This window comes from Chiloscyllium punctatum, chromosome 7 (genome assembly GCF_047496795.1).
Source record: "Chiloscyllium punctatum isolate Juve2018m chromosome 7, sChiPun1.3, whole genome shotgun sequence".
Taxonomy (NCBI): Eukaryota; Metazoa; Chordata; class Chondrichthyes; order Orectolobiformes; family Hemiscylliidae; genus Chiloscyllium; species Chiloscyllium punctatum.
This window is the reverse complement of record NC_092745.1, coordinates 115,985,048-116,011,731: the sequence shown is the minus strand read 5'-3', so window position 1 is coordinate 116,011,731 and position 26,684 is coordinate 115,985,048. Positions and strand designations below refer to the sequence as shown.

Here is a 26,684-nt window from a genome sequence, read left to right as displayed (position 1 = left end):
GTTGAGTTCTGAGAGCTGTAGTGGTCGTAATAGATCCCAGAGTAAAAGCTGGCTTGATAGACAAGTCTAGATTTTTCTGTTGGTTACTGTAGTGGTTAGTCATGGAACAAATTCACACTAGATTGCCAGTGGTCTCTTTTACAAAAATAAAAAATAATGTACATTAAGGACAACTTGGAAAGCTATTAAATAGCAGAAAAAAAGTTTTTTGAATGGAATGTGACATCACATCATGTATACTGAGGCACAGTGAAAATCTTTGTCTTGCGAGTAATACAGGCAGATCAGAGTTAAGTTGCATAGATAATGGGTAAACAGCAACAAAAACAAAAAAAAGGGGTACCGGTGAATGCTCAGAGTTTGAGTCCATTCAGTATTCTAACAACACTGGGGTAGAAACTGTTTCAAAACCGGCTGGTGTGTGTGTTCAGGCTTCTGTACCTTCTCCCCGATGGTAGAGGTTGTAGAAAAACATTGTCGGGGTGGGATAGATCTTTAAGAATGCTAGCGGCCTTTCCTTGACAGCGGGCCTGGTAGAGGGATTCTATAGATGGGAGGTTGGCCTTTGTGCTCATCCAGGCTGAGTTCACCACTCTCTGTAACTGTCTCTGATCTTGCATGGTACAGTTGCTGTACCAGGTAGTGATACATCCAGACAGAATGCCCTCTGGCACACCTATAAAATGTGGCAAGGGTATTCGGCCAAATTTCCTCACTGCCTGAGGAAGAAGAGATGTAGTTGGGCCTTTGTATCGAGTTTGTCCACATGAAGAGTCCAAGAAAGCTTGTTGTGGATGACCACTCCCAGGAGCTTGATGCTGTCCACTCGTTCTACCTCTGCACTGTTGATGTGTAGTGGGCATGAGTAACATCCTGACGAAAGTCAACAATGAGTTCCTTGGTTTTGCTGGTTTTGAGAGCTAGGTTGTTCTCAGTGCACTATTTTTCCAGGTATTCCACCTCCTGTCTGTAGGCTTTCGTTGCCATCCGCAATTCAACCGACTATGGTGTCATCAGTGAACTTGTAAATGGCATTGGTCTGGTATTTGGCGACGCAGTCATGGATATACAGTGAGTACAGGAAGGGCTGAGTACGCACCCCTGGGGGCTCCAGTGTTGTGTTAGTGACAATGAAATATTGTCCCCAATCTTCGCTGGTTGTGGCCTGTGGGTCAGGAAACTGAGGATCCAGTTGCAGAGAGTGGGGTTTAGTCAGAGATCACTAAGTTTAATAATCAGCCTCGAGGGGATAATAGTGTTGAAAACTGAACTGTAGTTAATGATTAGGATTCTTATGTAGCTGTTCTTGGTGTCAAGATGCTCTAGGGAGGAGTGAAGGGCAAGTGATATGGGATCTGATGTGGATCTGTTGGTCCCATAGGCAAATTGGAGTGGGTCAAGAATAGTGGGGAGGCTGGAGTTGATTAATGCCATGACCAGCCTTTCAAAGCACTTGACCACTGAAGTTAGGGCTACTGGGTGGTAGTCATTGAGACATGCTGTATGAGCCGCCTTAGGCACAGGGATGATGTTAGAGATGAGATTACATTACATTACATTGCGGTGTGGAAACAGGCCCTTCGGCCCAACAAGTCCACACCGACCCGCCGAAGCGCAACCCACCCATACCCTACATTTACAACTTACCTAACACTACGGGCAATTTAGCATGGCCAATTCACCCGCCCTGCACATCTTTGGACTGTGGGAGGAAACCAGAGCACCCGGAGGAAACCCACGCAGACACCGGGAGAACGTGCAAACTCCACACAGTCAGTTGCCTGAGGCGGGAATTGAACCCGGGTCTCTGGCGCTGTGAGGCAGCAGTGCTAACCGCTGTGCCACCGTGCCGCCATGTTGGCCCTCTTGAAACAGGCAGGGACAGTGGCCTTCTGTAGGGAGAGGTTGAAGATGTCAGAGAAGACACCTGCCAGTAGATCTGCACATATTGAGTGCACAGCCTGGTACTCCATCTAGTCCCATTCCTTTTCTTAGATTCACACAAAGGAAAACTGATCTGACCTACGATGCAATGACAGTTGAGATATGTTCGTGAGGACTTGTCAGAATAGGTATTACCTCTCTACCGAAAATCTACTCAAAGCGAGCATAGAAGGCGTTGGGAAGATATGGAAGGGATCTGCTATCTTGCATTGTCTCTTTTTTTTTAAAGAACCTGTGATGTCATTCAGGCCTTGCCATAGCTGCCAGATGTCTGTCTGGGTCTCTAGTTTGGTTCAATATTGGTTCTTGGCTGTCTTAATGGATCTGCAAAGGTCATACTTGGATTCCTTATATTTGAGTGGGTCTCCTGATCTGAAGGCCTCACATCTGGTTTTTAGCAGGTTCTATCCAGTGTTTTATCCAGTGTTTCCTGTGGGGAACACCCAGATTGACTTCCTTGGTGTGCAGTCAACCCCACATTTACTGATCAAGTCTGTGACTGAATCTAAGAGCATTTTTTTTTTTTGACAGCTATAAATGATTGTAATAGTAGTCCAGAATTTGTGTAGGTTTTCTATTTATGCTCCCCCATCCTGCTGTCCCCAACAAAATCACTTACACTCAATTGAGTCAAAAAGAATAAACTTGAACTCAGAATGGCAGAGTTAGGCTTCTTTGCTCGGAGGTGCCTATATTTGATTTTTCTTTTATTTGTGAAAAGAATCTAAGTGTCTGCTTAGATGTATGAATGCAAAAATAGAATTGGTGACATAGTCTCGATCTCATTGTGAGTCTTTCACATTCTGTTCTCTTTAATGTTTAGTAACATTGATTTGAAAAATACATTTTTGTTCATTCTGATTACACAGTTATCAGTAGCTTTGTTTTGTGTATTATTATAGTCGTTCATACTCTGTAATGCTCATTTATTCATTGTCGAAGATATAACTCTGCTATTCTTGTAACTAAAAGAGCCTACCAAGCTCTTGGAGACTTATAGCTCACTGAATAAAGATTTGTAACAAAATTCCTTGATTGAATGAAGTGATTTGTTCTACCTTTTTTTCTTTTAAAGGATCCTTATCGATGGAAGCCAGACAGATGTCACGTTCCATGTAGGAGCAGCTGTGTTCAGAGCTCACAAAGCTGTGCTGCTAGCAAGGGTCCCGGAGTTTTTCTTGCGCATTTCTGGAAAACAGTTGAACCAGGATACTCAGAACTGTCCACAAGTCATCAATGTAGAGAATTTCCGACCTTCACAATTTAAATGTTTTTTGCAGTAAGTTTTTTTCCACTTTTGCATTTGGGGAATGTGTTGGAGTGATAAACTTAATAGTCAATGCTATTTCAAAGACTTTCTGAACTATGCTGAGATCTTGCGATATCAAAACAATTAGCATTTATCTCCTTCCCTAAGGATGTTCATTTATATATCATCTTTCACAATTTCCAATCATTCCAAAGTGCTTTTAAACTAGTTAATTATATCTAAAATGTAGTTATTGTTGTACTTTCTTTCATATGATGAATAATCATTTGGGTGATGTGTCTTTGGAATCCTATCACAGTCCTGGGCAAGAAAATGCTATGTTTAAGGTATATATCCACATAGTTCCAAAACCAGCTCCACAGCTAAATACTGGCAATTATGAGCAATGATTAATTTGGTCAAAAATAATGATCCTGGTTCAAGGATCATCTCTGTCTTGAGTATGGGCTCATTACTTAGGTCATTCTAAATTTAACTTTCACTTCTATCATTGGCTGTGGACTTCAAATTTCTTACAAAACACTTGAGATTCTGGGGGAGATTGTGTCGGGTAGATGCTGAGAGTTTAGGGAATTGAAAATGGGGGGGGAGGGAGAGACATGGTCTCAGAATAATATTTTGATCATTTAGAATTGTGAAGATTTAAAAATCTTTTTGGAATTCTCCCTTCCTGAGACTTTGTCATTGAGTCCTACAGTAAAACTTGATAGATTGTTAAATGTTTTCAAGGCTGAGACAGATGGATTGTTGACCTGGAGGGATGATGAGATCTGGGAGTGGGGCAGAAAGAGGTGTGTCAAGACTAAAGATCAGCTGTGATGATATTGAAGCACACTCATGGGACCAAATAGTCCAATCCTCCTCTTTCTTAGGTTCTTCTGAGATTGAAACACATTCTGGTTGGTGGAGAAAATCTGCATTATTTAAATAGTTTGTGACATCCTTTGGGTTGATCCCTTTCTTTCTAATCCAGTAATTCAAATGCGAACTACTGTGGATACTGGACATCTGAAGTAAGAACAGAACTGGGCGAGATACTGAGGGATTTACAGCATTACTGTTTTGTGGGTGATCCAGTTCTTTTTCTGATCAGCAGTGACAACCAGGGTCTTGGTATTGAATAAGTTGGCAGTTCTGCTCTCAAAAGTCAGAAATCAATGAACTCTTTGTTTGAAATGTCTGTAATTGTCTATTTGTTAGCTTGATCTATATGTTATCCAGGTTCCACTGTTGGAGGGATTTTTGGGTGGAGATGCTAGATAGTGATTCCCAGAGACTGTCACTGCTCATTCTTGGAAACCGAGCAAACCTTGTATCCCATTGATACAGAGTGCACCTTTTCCCTGATCACTACAGAATATCTACTTGCGCATCTTTTTTTTCAATTAACATTTTTTTTTTCTAATCCAGCTATTCAGAGATGTTATTACACTCCTCTGGAGAAGATGAGACTTGAACCTGGGCCTCCTGGGACACTGCCATTGCATCACAGGAGGGCCCTACGACTTGAGAGGAAACTCATCCCATTTATTGTAATTGGGTGTGAGTGTCTGTGGTCACTAAATAACCAGCAGTCCTGTATCTCCCGAATGTGTACTGAAATATGTTGCTGAGTGAGCACTTGCTAGCCTTGATAGATGTGCGCTGTCTCATGTACCAGTCTGTCCCTCTGTGTTCTGCTCAGCTGATATTTGAACTTATCTCATTACATGCGCATTGAGTAATGGGTCACAAAGTAGTCAACCCACCCATGGGGTTAATGTAGACATCCACTCTGCATATCAGCTTTCTAAAATGTTGTGCGAGAGCTCTTCCTTCTGTGGAAGGCAGACTGAATAACAATCTATCAAAACAGGAGCAGCTCGAAGCTGCTTAGTTGTATAGAAGTCATTGAACAGAATGCTGTTTTTACAGTGATGTGCAATCAATTCTGTTTTGCTCAGCATGGGCCAGTTTGTGCCAAAAACCCTGCCTCTGTGCTGTGGGACTCTAACAGTGGAAAGTAAAACCAGTGCAAAGACTTTCCTCTGAATGTCAGTTCACTTCAGTGAAGCTGGTTTGGATTTTTCTTTATAAAATGCTGACTGTTTTTCTGCTGACCTTGATCAGCTTGCTGTCCATGATGTCAAGAATGTGCTGGTGAGAAAAGATTTTTCTACCCTTTGCTCCAAGCATCTCCACAAGGGATCAAAGGTTGCTGCAGTTTATTGTTTGTACAAAAGACTGCTTAAAATCTGGGTACCCAGCTCAGAAACACCTGGATCTTCAGCTGTTGCAAGTCAGGGCAATGTGTGACTTGAGGGGAGCTCTGTGTTTCTGCTGCCCTTGTTCTTCCAGCTGGGAAGAAGTTGTAGGTTTGGGAGGTGCTGTCTAAGGAGCCTTGGCAAGTTGCTCCAAGACATTTCATAGATGTACAGACTACTGCCACCGGTGGAGGGAATGAATGATTGACAACAGGATCTGCCCTGAGCAATAGATGTCAGTGATGGGTAGATTGGAGATGATCTGGTCAAATAGCTGCTTTTCTTACAGCAGGTCCACTCTGGCAAAGATGACCTTTTATCTATCTGGTTCAGTCAGTACTGCAAGGCAATCCTTGGTGATGGCCATTGAAGTTGTTTATCCAGAGAACATTGTGTACTCCAATTTACAGCAATGAGAATAGCTAAACAGGAGGAGTACTGATTCGTTAGTTGAGGTTGCCAGTAGAGGCGATTATAGTAGGATGGTGATGTAGCAGTGTTGAACATTTTAGACTGTACAGTATTATGCTGCATCAGTGACCACCCAGCTGTTGCTTGATTTAGTTTGTGAAATAGCTTGCCAATGTTAAGGTAACACCCACCCACCCACAACCCAAGTGTTAGGATGACTTTGCAGGATTGCACCTTTGTTACCCTGGAGCCCAGATTAATGCTAGTTGGCCTATTTGTTTCTAATCTTACACATTTTCATTGCAGTTCGACATAATTGGCTTGTTACAAACAAAACTGAAATACTGCATTTGCTGGACATCCAAAATAAAAACCGAACCGTGATGAAGTTTCTTCATAACTGCGTCATTGACCAAAACATTAACTCTGTGTTGCTTGGTGTACTAAGTATTTTCTATTGAGTGCATTCCTTGGCCATTTCAGTAGACAGGTTTTAGAAAACAAGTTGTTGGTCTGGGATCTCAGACCAGGTAAGTAAAAACAGGAGGTTTCCTTTGCTGAAGGACATTTTCTGAACCAGATGGGCTTTTACAACAATGTGCTACCTTAGTTATTTTAATCAGGCTGCCTGCACATGTTATGATACAGCTCAGGGACTTGAACCCAGACCTTCTGACTCAGAGGCAGGGACACTACCACTGTCCCAAAGCCCTTTTTATGCTCCTCAGAGTCTCTTTCACTGTGGACTGCTTTACCTGATTGAAGTTAGTTGTTGCAGCCTGTAGTGGTGGTGTTTAACCAACTTTTGTTCTTGGAGGCCTTTGTGTTTTTAGAAACTATTTTGTATTTGGTGCTTTTTTTTTTATATCATGAAAAATATAAATCATAGCAAAATTAATTGATGTCCCAGAAACCAAGATGGTAGCAGAGTGATTGTGTAACTGGCTTAGTAAGCTGCAGAGGGCAAGCCTCAGGAGACAGGAATTCAGGTTCCAGTACAGCCACTGGGAAATGTAAATTCAGTGAATGAATAAATCATGATGATTGACAGTGATCATGAAATAAATTGTTGTAAATTTAATCTGTTAAGTAATGTTGCGCAGGGGAAGCAAATTTGGTCTCAGCTAATTAAGACTCCAAAGCCACAGCATTGTAATTGTCTCTGCAGAAGAGTCACACTGTACTATGAAGGGCTTTTGCCCGAAACATCTATTTCGAAGCTACTTGGATGCTGCCTGAACTGCTGTGCTCTTCCAGCACCACTAATCCAGAATACTGTACTCAAGCCCTATGTTATCTCTATGTATCCACAGATGCTGCCAGACCCACTGAGTTTCTTCAGCACTTCCTCTATTTGTTTATGCCAACTCTGTAGATAGTCTATGGTTCAAGGGCAATTCAGGATGGGCAGCAAATGGTGATTATCCTCAGGTTCTTGCATCCCTGCAAGAGTCTTATTTCGCTATCTCCAATTGGAATGGTAATGCAATATGCACTGCAGAAATTCACCAAAGATGCTTAGACAGCACCTTCCAAACCCATTACCAGTTCATCTAGAAGGACAAGGACAGCAGATACATGGGAACACCATTATCTGCAACTTCCCCTCCGCCTCCGAGCTTACTTTCACAATCAGGACTCCCGCCCACCTTCCGAGGACCCCTTCGCCCACCTCCAACACACTGCATCCACCTGGACACCCCGCGCTGGCCCATTACCTGCCCTCGACCTCTTCATTTCCAAATGCCGCCGGGACATTAACCGCCCCAAACTGTCTACCCCCCTCCCCCACTCCAACCACTCACCTTCACAATGCGCAGCCCTCCAATCCCTCTGCTCCAATCCCAACCTCACCATCAACCCAACGGATAAAGGGAACGCAGTGGTAGTCTGGCGCACTGACCTCTACACCGCTGAAGCCGAACGTCAACTCGAGGACACCTCTTCCTACTGCCCCCTCGACCATGACCCCACCCCCATCACCAGACCATACAGAACCTCATCACCTCAGGAGATCTCCCACCCACAGCTTCCAACCTCATAGTCCGGGAAACCCGCACTGCCCGGTTCTCTCCTTCCCAAGATCCACAAGCCTGACCACCCTGGCCAACCCATTGTCTCAGCATGCTCCTGCCCCACTGAACTCATCTCTACCTACCTTGACACTGTCCTATCCCCCCGAGTCCAGGAACTCCCCACATACGTTCGAGACACCATCCACGCCCTCCACCTCCTCCAAGACTTCCGTTTCCCTGGCCCCCAATGCCTTATCTTCACCATGGATATCCAATCCCTCTACACCTCCATTCGCTATGACCAGGGCCTCCAAAAGTACCCTTCCACCGAGACACTCATTCGTTTGGCCGAACTGGTCCTCACCCTTAACAATTTCTCCTTTGAATCCTCCCACTTCCTCCAGACCAAAGGGGTAGCCATGGGCACACTTATGGGCCCCAGCTATGCCTGTCTCTTTGTTGGTTACGTAGAGCAGTTGATGTTCCGTAAATTACACTGGCACCACTCCCCACCTCTTCCTCCGCAACATTGATGACTGCATTGGCGCCACCTCGTGCTCCCGCGAGGAGGTTGAGCAATTCATCAACTTCACCAACACATTCCACACTGACCTTAAATTTACCTGGACCATCTCTGACACCTCCCTCCCCTTCCTGGACCTCTCCATCTCCATTAATGACGACCGACTTGACACTGACATTTTTTACAAACCCACCAACTCCCACAGCTACCTGGATTACACCTCTTCCCACCCTACCTCTTGCAAAAATGCCATCCTGTATTCCCAATTCCTCTGCCTCCGCCGGATCTGCTCCCAGGAGGTCCAGTTCCACCACAGAACACACCTCCTTTAGAGACCGCAATTTCCCTTCCCACGTGGTTAAAGATGCCCTCCAACGCATCTCGTCTACATTCCACCCCTCCAACTGTAACAAGGACAGAACGCCCCTGGTGCTCACCTTCCACCCTTCCACCCTACCAACCTTCGCATAAACCAAATCATCTGCCGACATTTCCGCCACCTCCAAACAGACCCCACTACCAGGGATATATTTCCCTCCCCACCCCTTTCCGCCTTCCACAAAGACCGTTCCCTCCGCAACTACCTGGTCAGGTCCACGCCCCCAAACAACCCACCCTCCAATCCTGGCACTTTCCCCTGCCACCGCAGGAACTGTAAAACCTGCGCCCTCACCTCTATCCAAGGCCCTAAAAGGAGCCTTCCACATCCATCAAAGTTTTACTTGCACATCCACTAATATCATTTATTGTATCCGTTGCTCCCGATGTGGTCTCCTCTACATTGGGGAGACTGTGCGCCTCCTAGCAGAGCGCTTTAGGGAACATCTCTGGGACACCTGCACCAGTCAACCACACCGCCCCGTGGCCCAACATTTCAACTCCCCCTCCCACTGTGCTGAGGACATGGAGGTCCTGGGCCTCCTTCACCGCCGCTCCCTCACCACCAGACGCCTGGAGGAAGACCGCCTCCTCTTCCGCCTCGGAACAGTTCGACCCCAGGGCATCAATGTGGACTTCAACAGTTTCCTCATTTCCCCGTCCCCCCCACCTCATCCTAATTCTAAACTTCCAGCTCAGTAACTGTCCCCATGACTTGTCCTACCTGCCTATCTCCTTTTCCACCTATCCACTCCACCCTCTCCTCCACTCACCCATTGTACTCTATGCTACTTTCTCCCCACCCCCCCACCCTCCTCTAGCTTATCTCTCTACACTTCAGGCTCACTCCCTTTATTCCTAATGAAGGGCTTTTGCCTGAAAGGTCGATTTCGAAACTACTTGGATGCTGCCTGAACTGCTGTGCTCTTCCAGCACCACTAATCCAGAATCTGGTTTCCAGCATCTGCAGTCATTGTTTTTAACTTCCCCTCCAAGCCATTCACCATCCCGACTTGGAAATAGAACAAAGAAAATTTACAGCCCAGGAACAGGCCCTTGGGCCCTCCAAGCCTGTGCCGATCCAAATCCGCTGTGTAAACTTACTTTAAAAAAATTATTTTAAAAATGCAAGTCAACACTTTTGTTTTAATACAGTGGTGATAACTGTGGCCAAAACACATTCATAATGGGAGCCCTTCTGATTTGTTAAAACCTTTTTTAGGGAAGGGCATCTGACATCCTTAACCAGACTGGCCTAAATGTAGCCCAAAGTCTCAAATGTGGTTGACTCTTAATTTCTCTATGAAATGTAGATGCTCCATCACTGAGATTATTCCAGGCTGACAGATTTATTTTCTGAGGGAATCTGGAGATTTGGGAGGGAGCAGGAAAGTAGAATTGAGGTCTGTCAGGATGCTATAGAGTTGTGGAATAGACTTAAGGATCTTTTGACATTAGCATGTGATATGTACTTTCTGTAAGGGCCGGGAAGCATTCAGTTTGAGCATCTACATTTCATAGAGAAATTAAGAGTCAACCACATTTGAGACTTTGGGCTACATTTAGGCCAGTCTGGTTAAGGATGTCAGATGCCCTTCCCTAAAAAAGGTTTTAACAAATCAGAAGGGCTCCCATTATGAATGTGTTTTGGCCACAGTTATCACCACTGTATTAAAACAAAAGTGTTGACTTGCATTTTTAAAATAATTTTTTTAAAGTAAGTTTACACAGCGGATTTGGATCGGCACAGGCTTGGAGGGCCCAAGGGCCTGTTCCTGGGCTGTAAATTTTCTTTGTTCTATTTCCAAGTCGGGATGGTGAATGCTTTTAACTTCCCCTCCAAGCCAATGACTGCAGATGCTGGAATCCAGATTCTGGATTAGTGGTGCTGGAAGAGCACAGCAGTTTAGGCAGCATCCAAGTAGCTTCGAAATCGACTTTTCGGGCAAAAGCCCTTCAGGAATAAAGGGAGTGAGCCTGAAGCGTGGAGAGATAAGTTAGAGGAAGGTGGGGAGAAAGTAGCATAGAGTACAATGGGTGTGTGGAGGAGAGGGTGGAGTGGATAGGTGGAAAAGGAGATAGGCAGGTAGGACAAGTCCGGACAAGTTATGGGGATAGTTACTGAGCTGGAAGTTTAGAATTAGGGTGAGGTGGGGGAAGGGGAAATGAGGAAACTGTTGAAGTCCACATTGATGCCCTGGGGTCGAAGTGTTTCAAGGCAGAAGATGAGGCGGTCTTCCTCCAGGTGTCTGGTGGTGAGGGAGCAGGGATTTGAGTAAGGTTTTCCCCTAAATATCTTGACTGTCCATCCCAACACTTATTGTTGCGTCCCCTTTCTATGCCCCTCTTCTCTCTGTGGGTCAGTTCAGGTTAAGAAAGACATTGAATTAATTCTGGAACAGGTCTAGATCAACATCCAGAGGCACTGAGGGATGGAACAGCTCAGAGATTTCCACTTGTGTAATATTCAAACATATAAATGTAATTCTCAAACTTGGAGTTACAAAGCCCTCCTCTGAGGAATAGCTAAAACCTTCACCATTATCCATCTAAATTGAGGGCAAGCAGTGCTCGAGCCTGCTTATCCTCGATGAACAGAACCAAATGAAATGTCGGAGCACCAAGAATTTGGTCTCCTATGTCATTTACTGCCACCCCTTTCTCTCTCACTACGTCCACCCTACCTATACACACACACATTCCTCTCATGAAAAGGAGCACTGAATTGGGTGAGTGCTGTACGTAATAAATCTTCCTCTGTTCACAGCACCAGAGTTGCAGTGCTCCATATCAGTACTCACATCACACTCTTCTGCATTGTATTACTAATTTAGATTAATTTACGCAGAGTGTACCTTGTGTCAATTAAGTTCTGAATAAGGCTGGTAAAACTAATCTTCCATGAAACCACAAGTTGAAGACATCTGTCTCTTTCCTTTAAATGTACAGTAGCTTGATTTAGAATTTTTAATAACCTGAAAACTGTGGGCAATTCATAAAATGAGACCTAAATAGCTCCTCTATCAAGAAGATCTATTCTGGCGCCAGTTTTTCAATATTTTAGACATGCTTCCGGATCAGTAATCTTAAAATTATGCTTGAGTGCAGGGAGATAATGCATTTTTAAATTTGTTTGATTTAGATAGATTAGACTACTGACAACGTGGAAACAGGCCCTTCGGCCCAACAAGTCCACACCGACCCTCTGAAGGGCAACCCAACCAGACCCATACCCCTACATTTACCTCTTCACCTAACACTATGGGCAATTTAGCCTGGCCAATTCACATGAACTGCACATCTTTTGGACTGTGGGAGCAAACCCATGCAGACACTGGGAGGATGTGCAAACTCCACACACAGTTGCCCAAGGTGGGAATTGAACCCAAGTCTCTTGTACTGTGAGGCAGCAATGCTAACCACTGCCACCGTGCTGCCCATAGTGCTTAATATTGTTTTAAACTTCAAGAGGAAAAACTATTGAGTACATTGTTTGGGCAAACTACATATAAGCCAAGCAAAGTGCAGCACAGTTAATGAAGCGCTGATTTTAAATATTTAAATGTGGTTTTGGTTGCAGCACCTGAATTGTGAGTGGCACGGTGGCACAGTGGTTAGCACTGTTGCCTCACAGCGCCAGAGACCCAGGTTCATTCCCCGCCTCAGACGACTGACTGTGTGGAGTTTGCACGTTCTCCCCGTGTCTGCGTGGGTTTCCTCTGGGTGCTCCAGTTTCCTCCCACACTCCAAAGATGTGCAGGTCAGGTGAATTGGCCATGCTAAATTGCCTGTAGTGTTAGGTAAGGGGTAGATGTAGGGTATGGGTGGGTTGCGCTTCGGCGGGTCGGTGTGGACTTGTTGGGCCAAAGGGCCTGTTTCCACACTGGAAGTAATCTAATCTAATCTAATCTAATTACTTTTGTTCCACTGGTGCTCCAGTAGAGAGAACTTTGGGGACTGAGATTCTTGGAGTCCATATTGGAAAGTTGGAATTCATTGTCTGTTCTGGGGCAGGTTGAGGAACTGCAATTGACAGATCCCTGTGGACAGCAGTGTTGTGCTGATGGAGAGCTGCACTTTTCATTTCCCTCTATATATTTAAGATACTGCCTTTTGATGTATAAAAGAGACCATATAAATATAATAACCTAAGGTTCTTCACAGGAGCATTATAAAACAAAGTAAGACACAAAGCAACTTAGGCCAGACATTCAGAAAACTTAGATTTTAACAGCATGAAAAGAGGCCCTTCAGTCCATGTCTGTATTGGTCATCAAACATCCATCTCTTCTATTCCCATTTTCCACCACTTGGCCCATTGTGTTTTATGCAATGGCATTTTAAATGCACATCTAAATGGTTCTTCAGTGTCTTGAGTGCTCCAACCTCTACTATGCTTTCAGATAATGGGTTCCAGATACCTATGACCTCCTAGGTGAATTTATATTTTCCCTTCTAATCCCTTTTAAACCTCCAGCTCCTTCCCTTAAAACTGTACCCCCTAGTTATTGACTCTTTTTCACTATGGGGAGCAGTTATTTCCAATGTACCTTATCTATACGCTCTCGGCTTTGTACACCATAGAGAGCGATTGGGCTGGGGCATCCGTAGGTGTGGCAGCCAATGATGGAACAATCGAAATGAAGTGGGGCAGGGTTCTCAAGAGACCAGGAGAAAGTGAGGACTGCAGATGATGGAGATCAGAGCTGAAAAATGTGTTGCTAGAAAAGCGCAGCAAGTCAGGTAGCATCCAAGGAGCAGGAGAATTGACGTTTCAGGCATAAGCCCTCCTTCAGGAATGCTCAAGAGACCAGAATTGAAGGAGCTATGATATGCAGGCTACGGGAAAGAGTGAGGGAATTGAGAAATTTGGAAAAAGGAATAGAGACATTTTGTGATTGTGAGTCAGTGAACATGAGAGTTGGGTGGTGGGGAGCTGGTGTGAGTTAAGACATGGGGAAGAGAGTTTTGGTGACTTTGAGCTTACAAAGTATAGAATGAGCAAGAAGCCATCAGGGTTTGCCACCAGCATTGGAATAGTTCAGTTCAAAGGCACCCAAGTCCTGAATAAGAATTTCAGCAGATGAGCTGAGACAGGCAACATCTAGTGGTGATATTGAGGTGGAATAGGGATTTTGCCGCAGAAAGGTGGTGATAAACTCCTTTTCTGTTTGACACCAAGATCGCAAAGAGACTGGATCAATCTTTGTTTCCAGGAGGATGGAATCAGCAGCTGGGAAGTGGAGCTTGGAATGGGATCTGAAAACAATGGTTGTAGTTTTCCTGCTTTTTCTTATTTAGAAGAAATTTCTAGTGATCTGATGATGTGTGATGAGCAACCTAATAATTGAGCAACAGTAGAAGATTGAGGGTAATGGCCATGAGTAAACTAACCCTGTTTCTTTTAGATGATGTTGCTGAGGGGCAGCATGCAGTTTGGAAATAGGAGGTCACTAAGCATAGATTCCTGAGAGATACCAGGCGTCAATGGTGTAGCAGTAAGAAGAGAAGTGAATGCAAGTTATTTTCTTCCTATACAAGTTGATCAGAATGGAACCGAGTGATTAGATTAGATTCCCTACAGTGTTGAAACAGACCCTTTGGCCCAACCAGTCCACATCAACCCACTGAAGTGTAACCCACCCAGACCCATTTCCCTCTGACTAATGCACCTAACGCTATGGGCAACGTATCATGGCCAGTTCACCTGACTTGCACATCTTTGGACTGTGGGAGGAAACCGGAGCACCCGGAGGAAACCCATGCAGATACGGGGAGAATTATGCCAACTCCACACAGACAGTCACCCGAGGCTGGAATCGAACCTGGGACCTTGGTGCTGTGAGGCAGCAGTGCTAACCACTGAGCCACCGTGCCGCCCCAATTGTATCCCCATCTAGCTAGAAGACTGCAGGTGTTGAAGGTGGTGGGAGGTTGACCACTTGATAGGCTTCAGACAGATCACGAAAGAAATTTTTAATTTTATCACTGTCGCTTAGTCTTGACCCTGCTGTAACATCCTATTTTGAAATTCCAGTTTTAAACCAAATAAGATGTGGAAGGAAGTCACATGCCTAACTCTGTCAAACATTGTTCTTCAAAGAATTCTAGGATTAGGTTTCCCCCCTCAGAAATGCATTAACTTATATAAATTTACTTTTATTCTGGAACATTTTTCACTTTTTATTAAAGTAAAAATCAAATACTGGATTCAATCACAATCTTGTGTTTTGGAGCATTGTCTGCTTCAAGCTAACTTTTAAAATTAAAATGAAGTTTGGACTTTTCCAATGGAAAGAGAATGCGTAATGCTTTTAAGCCGTATTTGCTGTCTGATTTAAAGTCAGTGATGTGGAAATGCTGCATCAGTACTGTAGTACAGGGTAGATTCCGGTTAATTTAATCCCATTCTTTATAAAGCTAACGAAAACCAATTGTACAGATTTGAATGATGGAGTTGTAAAGTGGTTCAGGGGCATTATCCTATTTTTAAACTGGCTGTGTGTCAAAAATCATTCAGCTTCCTAATTGCATCAATTCAGATAATGCTCTGCATGGATCCAGTGACCTGTGTGAAGGCATAATGTAATCTGTTTACAGGGGAAAAAGATCTTGCTGTCTGACTTATTTTAAAATTATACATTTTGCATAAAGGAATATTGTTCACATTCAAAAATGCTTTTGTGAAATGTATTTCTTTTAGCTTATTTTAAATAACAGAAATACATAAATTATGATTGGATTAATTTGCCTTGTATAAAGTGCTGATGGAGTTGCTCAGCTGGTGAGGGAAGTGCAAAGGGAAGGATCAATTACTTCACCTTGACAGTATGAGGAAGCACACCTTCCATTATTAAATATAGATGTTGTCCCATTAGACTCCACTTGAACTGATCTATATTTTTAATTGAAAAAGGAATGCAGCATTGATCTATGAACTCTTCATAACTGTCACAAGATGAAAAATCAAAGGAAATAAACCAACCTTAACCATAATGCATCTCATTTTAGCCCTCCAGTTTTCACCTGAACGTTGCTGATGGCAAGACTTGGTGGGCCAAATAGGTTCTTTCTGTGATTTGAAGCCTCTCAAACTTCATAATCCACAGTGCTTGGCTTTTAAAGAACTGAAAAAAACACCAAAGTGCTGGAAAATATCAGCAGGTATAACAGCATCTGTGAAGAAAGAAAGATTTAATGTTTCTGTTCTCTTTTGACTTCTTAGAAGTGATTCAGGCTCTTTTGTGAAAGTGACCTATCTCTAAATGAATCTCTTCATCCACATCTGTTTTCAGGGACATAGAGCATTTTATAGATGTTTTCTAATCAGCCTGTACAGAGATCTTATTACACTGTTTGCAGAGCTGGGAATTTGTGTTGCAGACGTTTCGTCCCCTGTCTAGGTGACATCCTCAGTGCTTGGGAGCCTCCTGTGAAGCACTTCTGTGATCTTTCCTCCGGCATTTGTAGTGGTTTGAATCTGCCACTTCCGGTTGTCAGTTCCAGCTGTCCGCTGCGGTGGTCGGTATATTGGGTCCAGGTCGATGTGCTTATTGATTGAATCTGTGGCTGAGTGCCATGCCTCTAGGAATTCCCTGGCTGTTCTCTGTTTGGCTTGTCCTATAATAGTAGTGTTGTCCGAGTCTAATTCATGTTGCTTGTCATCTGCGTGTGTGGCTACTAAGGATAGCTGGTCGTGTCGTTTCGTGGCTAGTTGGTGTTGATGGATGCGGATTGTCAGCTGTCTTCCTGTTTTGTCCTATGTAGTGTTTTGTGCAGACCTTGCATGGGATTTTGTACACATTGGTTTTGCTCGTGCTGGGTATCGAGTCCTTCGTTCTGGTGAGTTGTTGTCTGAGAGTGGCTGTTGGCTTGTGTGCTGTTATTAATCCTAGTGGTCGCAGTAGTCTGGCTATCAGTTCGGAAATGTTCTTGATGTATGGTAGTGTGCCAACACGCACAAGAAGTTGCATCAAGACACTATTCAAAAGGGCCACAACACACTGCAGTACACCAGAACTGCAAAAAGAGGAAGAAGAGCACCTATACAATGTATTCGCCAAAAACTGATACCTGCACAATTTCATCAACAGATGCCTAGAGGGAAGACAACGGAACGAGGACATGCCGGAACCCAAAGGACTAGCCACACTACCATACATCAAGAGCATTTCTGAACTGACAGCCAGACTACTGCGACCACTAGGACTCATAACAGCACACAAAACAACAGCCGCTCTCAGACAACAACTCACCAGAACGAAGGACCCGATACCCAGCATGAGCAAAACTAATGTAGTGTACAAAATCCCATGCAAGGACTGCACAAGACACTACATCGGACAAACAGGAAGACAGCTAACGATCCGCATCCATGAACACCAACTAGCCACACACGCAGATGACCAGCAACATGAATTCGACTGGGACAACACTACTATTATAGGACAAGCCAAACAGAACAGCCAGGGAATTCCTAGAGGCATGGCACTCATCCACAGATTCAATCAATAAGCACATCGACCTGGACCTAATATACCGACCACTGGAACGGACAGCTGGAACTGACAACCGGAAGTGGCAGATTCAAACCACTACACATGCTGGAGGAAAGATCACAGAAGTGCTTCACAGGAGGCTCCCAAGCACCGAGGATGAGTCCTAGACAGGGGACAAAACGTCTGCAACACAACGTCCTAGCTCAGTGAACAGAACCACAAAAACGAGCACCCGTGCTACAAATCTTCTCGCCAACTTTGATCTTATTACACCTCTGGAGCAGGTGGGACTTTGAGCCAGGAGGCCCAGGTTCGAGTCTCGGGTGTAAAGCGCAGGAACAGTCCCTTTGGTCCAACTCATCAATGCCAACTAGATATCCTAAATTAATCTAGTTCCACTTGCCAGCACTTGGCCTGTATCCCTCTCAACCCTTCCTATTCATGTACCCATCCAGATGCCTTTTGAATGTTGTAATTGTACCCACCTCCACAATTTCCTTTTTTGGCAGCTCATTCTGTACAGGCACACCCTCTGCATGGAAAAAGTTGCCCCTTCGGTCCCTTTTGAATCTTTCCCCTCTCCGCCTAATCTTTTAAGGATGCTATAGCTATTCAACTCTTTGCACCAAATTTGCTATTCAATTTGATCATTATTAATCAAACCTCTCCACCTAGGTCACTGTGTCTGTGTGGTTAGGGACTTCAGGGTGGATTTCAGAGGCTGGTGCAGGTCTCTCTCGTGTTTAACAAAACCTCTGTCAGGAGATTACAATTTACATAGAGATTCCCTTATATGATGCAGGAGGTATTGTTTTACATGTTTCTTGATTTTGGAGCATTTCCTGTTTTGTGAGTAAATAATTCCTTTTGAAGTATAGTCACTACTGCATAGAACTGGGCAGTTAGCAAAGCCACTGAAACAGCAGTGAGATAAATAAGCAGATCACTTGTTTTGTTAATTTTTGACTAGGACACCAGAAGAACTCTGTTGCTCCTTTTGCTGTTCTTTGGACAGTGCCTTTATACTGTTAACATTCGACTGTTAACATGAGTGGGTACATATTGACATGTCATCTGATCACAAATGCAGCATCTCTGACTGTAGTACCACCACAATCCTGTATCGGACTATGCGAAAGGTAACTAGAATGACTGGCATGGGAGCCTAAGCAGGGAGACAGAGGAAGGAGAAACAAGAACAGGGACAAAAGACAAAAGTCCTAAGCAGAAATGGAAGGCAGAAAAAAAAGAGGACTGTAAATAAAACTAAGATGACTAGCAACTAACCAAAAAAAAAGTCTAAAAGGTTTTGTCTTATGTGGAGCATTGGCATTCATGTTATGGATTCACAGATTTTAATGAATTAAAGATATAAATAGATATAAACAGTTAAGATGAAGTTGTGGCTACAGGAGGCATGGCTGCAGGGTGAACAAGGATAGGAAATGAACATCCAGCCTTATTCAGTATTTAGAAAGGACACAAAAATGAGGAGGTAAGTAAACCTTGTTAGTAAAGGAACAAATCAATGCAATAGTGAGGATGGATATTGGCTCTGAAATCATAATGTGGAATCTGTATGGGTGAAGACAAGAAACAGCGGGGAGCAGAAAACATTGGGGGTTATCTATAAGCTGTCAAATAGTAATGGAGATATAAGGCAAGGCTTACAGAAGAAATCAGAACAAGTTGGGTGTTATGCAAATGAGGATTAATTAACTAATTATCTTTTTTTTTGGTGGGATCACCTGGGGAAGTGTGACTATAATATGCTAGAATTTTTCACAAAATGGAGTGTAAAGTAGTCGGGTCCTGAATAAAAGAAACTGAGACACAAATTGATAAGGATGAATTGACAAACCTTGCAAAATGGGTTGACTGTGGAAAGGCATTGGTTTATATTTAAAGAACATGTTGTAATTCACACACTTGTTCTTTCCTGTCTGGTGCAAGATAAGAGGGAAGGCGGGTCAACCATAAGCAAACAAAAGAAATTAAGGAGAGGGAACATTATAAAATTGATAGAATAAGAAGCCAGCCTGATTGGGAGCATTTTGGAATTCAGTAAAAGAGGGCAAAAGTTTTGATCAAGAAAGGGAACTTGTAAAATGAGAGTAAAGTTGCAGTGAGTATGGAAATTGACCATAAAATCTCCAATAAATATGTATAGAGAAAAATTAGTAATGACAAATTATTATCAAAAATGGGAACTGATAAAGGGGAACAAAGTTGTGGCAGAACAATCTTGGGGCGCAAGATACACCAGGAGATAGGAAAGACAAAGTTGTAGTGATCATGGAGGATTCCAATATGCAGGTGGACTGGGAAAATCAGGTTGGCAGTGGATTGCAAGAAGAGGAATTTATGGAAAGTCTACAAGATGGCTTTTGGACCAGCTTGTGGTAGAGCCCCCTAGGGAACAGGAAATACTGGATTTAGTGTTGTGCAATGAGGCAGACTTGATAAGGGAGCTAAAGGTGAAGGAACCCTGAGGAGGAAGTGATCATATGATTGAATTTACTCTGCAATTTGAGAGGGAGAAGATAGAATCAGAGGTAACATATTACAGCTGAATAAAGGCAACTATGGAGACATGAAGGAGGAGCTGAGTAGAATTGACTGGAAGAGAAGCCTAGCAGGATAGATAGTGGAACAGCAATGGCAGGAGTTTCTGGGAGTAATTCAGAAGGCACAGCAGAGATTCATCCCAAGGAAAAAGGAGCATGGTACAGGGAGGATGATGAAGGGCTTTTGCCTGAAACCGTCGATTTTTCCTGCTCCTCTGCTGCCTGACCTGTGCTTTTCTAGCATCACTCTGATCTAAACACAGGGAGGATGAGGCAACTATGGCTGACTAGGGAAGTCAGGGATAGCACAAAAGCAAAAAATAAAGCATATAATATGGTGAAGTGAGAAACCATGAGAAGTTTGCAAACTTCTCAACAGACAGCAAGCAAAAAAGAAATCGAGGGAGCAGATTAAATGAGTAAGCTAGCCAGTAATATAGAAGATCTGGATCAACACCGGCTTGGAGGGCTGAAGGGCCTTTATTGTGGGCTGTAATTTTCTTTTGTTCTTAAAGGAAGACTAAGAGTTTCTTTAGATATGGGGTGGCACGATGGCTCAGTGGTTAGCACTGCTGCCTCACTGTGCCAGGGACCTGGGTTTGATTCCAGCCTTGGGCAACTGATGTGTGTGTGGAGTTTGCATATTCTCCCCGTGTCTGCATGAGTTTCCTCCCACACTCCAAAGATGTGTATGTTAGGTGAATTGGCCATGCAAAATTGCCTATAGTGTTCAGGGATATGTAGGTTAGGTGCATTAGTCAGGGGGGAAGTGTAGAGTAAAAGGGGAATGGATCTGGGTGGGTTACTCTTCAGAGGGTCATTGTGGACTTGCTGGGCCGAAGGGCCTGTTTCTACACTGTAGGGTTTCTCATTCCAACTCCAGTTCCAATATATAAAGGGCAAAAGTGGACATTGACTGCTGGAAAATGACACAGAAGAGATAGTGGTGGGGAACAAAGAAATGGCTGAGGAACTGAATTACTTTGCATCATTCTTCACACTGGATGATGCTACTAATATCCCAAACATTCAAGAGAGTGAGGGGGCAAAGCTGAGCTTAGTGGCCATCACCAAGGAGAAGGTGCTAGAAAAACTGGCCTGAAAGTGGATAAATCACCTGGACCAAATGATTGATATCTAATTGTCACAAAAAAATCTAACAATAGTGCGATTTTGAAGTTGTCAACAAACAGGAATAAAATAATTAAAGGTAGAGTCTTGGAACCTCACTCAACTCATTCCCTTCCAAAGCCATTTCAAGGCAGTTTGCCATTTCAAAAAGTAGGACTTTGGCATCCAATATTCCTAGCTTCCATGTCAATCCAGTCAGAAATGATGTTTCTGCCACTCTTGTTTGTGGGAAGTGATTGCTGGGCCCCTTGCTGAGATATTTAGATTAGATTCCCTATTGTATCTTGGATAGTCACAGTTGATGTGCCGGAAGACTGGAGGTTGGCTAATTTGGTGCCACTATTTAAGAAAGGTGGTAAGGACACGCCAGGAATTATAGACTGGTGAGCCTGACATCAGTGGTGGGAAGTTGTTGGAGGGAATCCTGAGATACAGAATTTAGATGTATTTGGAAAGGCAAGGACTGATTAGGAATAGTCAACATGGCTTTGTGCATGGGAAATTGACTCATGAACTTGATTTGAGTCTTTTTGAAGAAGTAACAAAGAGATTGAGGAGGGCAGCGCAGTAGAAGTGATCTGTATGGACTTCGGTAAGGCGTTCGACAAGGTTCCCCATGGGAGACTGGTTAGCAAGGTTAGATCTCATGGAATACAGGGAGAACTAGCCATTTGGATACAGAACTGGCTCAACGATAGAAGACAGAGGGTGGTGGTAGAGGGTTTTTTTCAGACTGGAGGCCTGTGACCAGTGGAGTGCCACAAGGATCGGTGCTGGGTTCATACTTTTCGTCATTTTTATAATTAGTTTGGATGTGAGCGTAATGGGTACAGTTAGTAAGTTTGCAGATGACACCAAAATTGGAGGTGTAGTGGACAGCGAAGGAGGTTACCTCCGATTACAACAGGATCTTGATCAGATGGGTCAATGGGCTGATAAGATTAATTCAGATAAATGTGAGTTGCTGCATTTTGGGAAAGCGGGGCTTGTACACTTAATGATAAGGTCCTGGAGAATGTTGTTCAACAAAAAGACCTTGGAGTGCAGGCTCATAGCTCCTTCAAAGTGGAGTTACAGGTAGATAGGATAGTGAGGAAGGCGTTTGGAATGCTTTCCTTTATTGATCTGTGTATTGAGTACAGGGGTTGGGAGGTCATGTTGCGACTGTACAGGACATTGGTTAGGCCACTTTTGGAATATTGCGTGCAATTCTGGTCTCCCTCTAATTGGCAGGTTGCTGTGAAACTTGAAAGGGTTCAGAAAAGATTTACAAGGATGTTGCCAAGGCTGGAGGATTTGAGGTTGAATAAGCTTGGGGATGTTATCCCTGGAGCGTTGGAGGCTAAGGGGTGACCTTAGAGGTTTATACAATTATGAGGGGCATGGATAGGATAAATAGACAAAGACTTTTCCCTGGGGTGAGGAAGTCCAGAACTAGAGCGCATAGGTTTAGAGTGACGGGGAAAAGATATAAAAGACACCTAAGGAGCAACGTACTGACTCAATGTTGCATGTATGGAGTGAGCTGCCAGAGGAAGTGATAGAGGCTGGTATAATTGCAATGAATAGGAAGGGTTCGGAGGGATATGGGCCAGGTGCTGGCAGGTGGAACTAGATTAGGTTAGGATATCTGGTCGGCATGGACAAGTTGGACCGTAGGATCTGTTTCTGTGCTGTACATCTGTGACTATGACTACATCCCAGAGTTCTAAGAGAGAGAGATGAAGCGGTAGTGGAGGTGTTAGTGGTGATCTTTCAGGAATAAGTAGAATCATGGCGGGTCCCAGAGGACTGGAAAATTGCTAACATGACACCCCTGTTTAAAAAGGAGCAAGGCAAAAGACGGAAAGTTACAGACCGATTGGCCTAACCTCAGTAGTGGGCAAGATCCTGGAATCCATTGTGAAGGATGAGATTTCTGAATACTTGGAAGTGTGTGATTAAAATAGGACAAAGTCGACATGGTTTCATCAAGGGGAGGTCATGCTTGACAAATTCTTGAAGAAGTAGCCAGCAGGTTGAACCAAGGAAAGCCTATGGATGTTATCTACCTCGACTTCAAACAGGCTTTTGACAAGGTGCTGCACAGGAGGCTACCTTGCCCATGGTGTCAGAGGCAAGGTTTGACTCTCTGGTAGAAAGCTGAGAGTGAGGATAAAAGGGTCCTTCTCAGGGTGGCAAGTGGTGTTCCGCAAAACTCAGAGCTGGGACCACAACCTTTCACTTTATTTATACATCTAAATGAAGGAGTTGAGGGCATTCTGGCTAAATTTGCAGATGAATACAAAGATAGGTAGAGGGCCAGGAAGCATTGAGGAAGCATGGAGGCTGTAGATGAATGTGGACAGGTTAGGAGAGCGGGAAAAGAAGTGGCTGATGGAGTACAATGTGGGAAAATGTGAGTTCATGCACTTTGTTAGGAAGAATAGAGGCATGGATTATTTTTCTAAATGGGGAGAAGGTTCTGAAGTGCAAAGAGACTTGGGAGTTCTAGTCCAGGATTCTCTCAAGGTAAACTTGTAGGTTGAGTCAGTAGTTAGGAAGGCAAATGCAATTATGGCATTTTATTTTGAGAGGATTTGAATATAAAAGCAGGGATGTACTTCTGAGGGTCTATAAGGCTCCGGTGAGACCACATTTGGAGTATTGTGTGCAGTTATGGGCCCCATATCTCAGGAAGGATGTACATTGGAGCATGTTCAGAGGTGATCCATGAGAACGGTCCCAGGAATGAAAAGCTTAATGTTTGAGGATTCTAGGTCCATACTTGATGAAGTTTAGATGATGAGGTGGGGATCTAATTGAAACATTCAAAATACTGAATGGTCTGGACGGTGTAGATGATGGGAAGATCTTTCCATTGGTAGCAGCGATTAGGACCAGAGGTCACTACCTTAGATTAAAGGGAAGACCTTTTTAGAACAGAGATAAGGAGAAACAACTTCAGCCAGAGAGTGGTGAATCTATGGAATTCATTGCCACAAAAGGCTGTGGAGACCAGGTCATGGAGTATATTTAAGACTGAGATAGGTTCTTGAGGATTAAAGGTCAGTGGGAGAATGGGGTTGAGAAACTTATCAGCCATGATTGAATGACCGAGCAGATTCAATGGTCTAAATGGCCTAAATCTTTTGCTCCTATGTCTTAATTGAGCACATACTTTGGTTCTATCCTCACAAAACCTGGTATACGTACATCTCCAGAAATGTTAGAGAGCCAAAGGGCTAGTTGTAGGGTTGAGTTGAGGGAATTATTATTGAGAAAAGTGTGAGGAAGATAGTGGTGCTATGGAAATGAATGGGATTAACGGCAGCTGTTGGATCACCAGGACCTGATAATCTACATCCCTGAAAGTATCGATTGCAGCAATGGTTGTCTTTCAAAATTCTATGGCTGCTGGAACAGTTCCAACAGATTCAATGATGGCAAATATAATCCCCACTACTTAAAATGGGAGTGAGAAAAACAGACTAGTTATCCCAACATCAGTAGTGCGGGGAAAACGTCTAAAGAAGATGTGATAACTTTTAGAAAGCATAATGGCATTGCCAGCATGGTTAAGTAATCGACTGGAATTTTTCAGGGTATATCTGGTACAATAGATAGGGGAGAACAAGTGAATGTGGTATATTTGGATTTTCAGAAGACCTTTTTATTAAAGTACCTTGCCGAGTTTAATGAACAAAGTTTAAAGTATGTGGGTTAGGGGTAATGTATTGGCTTGAATTGAGAATTAGTTGAGAGAAAGGAAACTGTGAGAATAACAGATCTTTTTCCCAGTGGCAAGCAATGAGTATTGGGGTACCATAGGGATCAGTGCTTGGTCTCCAGCTATTCATGATATGCATAAATGACTTGGATGAGGGACGAAATGCAACATTTCTAAATTTGCTGACTACATAAAACTGGGCTGAGATGTGAGGAAGCTGCAAGGGAATTGGATGAGTTGAATGTATGGGCAAACGTGTGGCAGATGCAATGCAGTGTGGGTAAATGTGAGCTTATATGCTTGGGTGTGAAAAACAGAACTATATTATTGTTAGCATGGTTCCCTGGCTTGTGGAGCCTAAAACCAGAGGGCCTTGTCTCAGGATATAGGGGTAGACCATTTAGTACTGAAGTGAAAACTTTATTCACTCTTGGGTGAATCTGTACCACAGAGGGCTGTGGAATCTGTGGCTGAATATATTGAAGAAAAATGAATAATTTTGTTTGAGTTTAAAGGTATGAAGCTATCTGGTTACTCAACCTAGAGGGAATGTTGATCAAGGGGTCTTGGGTGAAAGTGGGAAGATCACATTGAATGGTTGAACAGGCTTGTTGGGCCGAATGGCCTACTCTTAATCCTGGTTTCTGTTTCTAACCAGAAGTCCATTGCCTTTTGAGGGACCGCTTGAAGGTTTCATAGGTCAGACATGTGCTCACAACCCGACCTGCTGTTATTGTGTTTCATCTCTGCACTTTAAAACCAGGTTTCCCTTGATCACTAGCAGGTAGGATTGCAAGGAAGGCAATAAGTATTATCCTTGGCTCCAGTGGCAACGTTTAGTTTGAAGTGAGTTGATCACGAGTCAGTCTCCACCTTGGGACACTCATATTACCTAGTCCAGGGATTATGAAACCTTTTTGTTAAATCCCTTTAATGTTATAAAAATTCTGCGGATTCTTAAGATGAGGTTTTTTCCCTGTTTAAAATGTTATTGTTGTTTCAAAATCAGCTCACTTGGGAATTCCCATTTGCAGTTCCATGTTTGTGTTCTGGAAGGATTTTATATTGCTTTACTTCGGGGAAAAGTAGTTGCAGAAGATTAATGCAATACATAGGAAGCAATTTCTATTAACATTTTGATTTCCTCTGGGAAGTCTATGGGAGTCTGGCGTTCAGGAAACCCTGCAAGTAACTATACATTGGCAGTAAAAGCTGCAGTGCTAAATAAATCCGATATGTGCATCCTGAAACTGAATGTTGTTTACTGCCATTGAGCAGCTTTATAACTCGATAGGGAGTTTGGCGATGGGACATAAATTAGTGATTAGCTTGCGAGGCTTATTTATACATAGTAGCTCATGCATCTAGAGACAGCAGACATTTGAACTCCATTCTACAAACTTACAATACAGCACCACTAAGAGTGAAGTACCAAAAAAAGCTATACTGTCTGAAATTCAGTATTTGAATTTCCAGCTTGTAAACTGGTGAACGAGGATCATCTAGACCTGGAAGAGCTATTGTAAATCTCAGACTCATTCAGAAAACATGCAAGGGAAAGATTTACAACTTTTTAAAAGATGTTATTTTAAACTTCCAAGTACATAGTATGTAATCAGTATTGCAGAAAATAAAATCCTGTAGTTGTTGGGAATTTGGTTTTACATTGTAAAAATTTGTCTTGCAGTTTATTATTAAGGATATTCCTGATTTGAAATGGTCAGCTAGGATTATTGTTCGTTTGAACTTGATCCTACATTTAAATACAATTATCCTTACAGTTAAATGATAGGGTTGTTGAACAACTCTGAAATTAATGATCCAGATTAATCTCTACTGAAGTTAATTATGTTTCCTTAATCTGTTGGGTTTGGCAGCTCTGTTAATTTAGTCCCTTAATATCATTGGGGTTCATGCTTTGAAAGACTTTTTTAAAAATAATGTAATGGTAATAGGTAGCCAATTGCAATGAATACTATCAAGACCATTGCTTTA

General features: G+C 43.2%; 1 protein-coding gene across 4 annotated transcripts in view; it reads left to right on the top strand.

The window, feature by feature from the left end:
• Nucleotides 1-26,684, top strand: part of btbd8 (BTB domain containing 8) — a 106,159-nt gene that overhangs the window by 6,000 nt on the left and 73,475 nt on the right. For 3 of the 4 annotated variants that reach the window (XM_072574692.1, XM_072574693.1, XM_072574694.1), the window contains exon 3: nucleotides 3,020-3,223. In XM_072574692.1, coding sequence (XP_072430793.1) covers nucleotides 3,020-3,223 — 204 coding nt within the window. Of the gene's footprint in view, nucleotides 1-3,019; nucleotides 3,224-17,416; nucleotides 17,567-26,684 lie in introns of those variants that run through there. The other variant, XM_072574695.1, reaches the window with a different exon arrangement.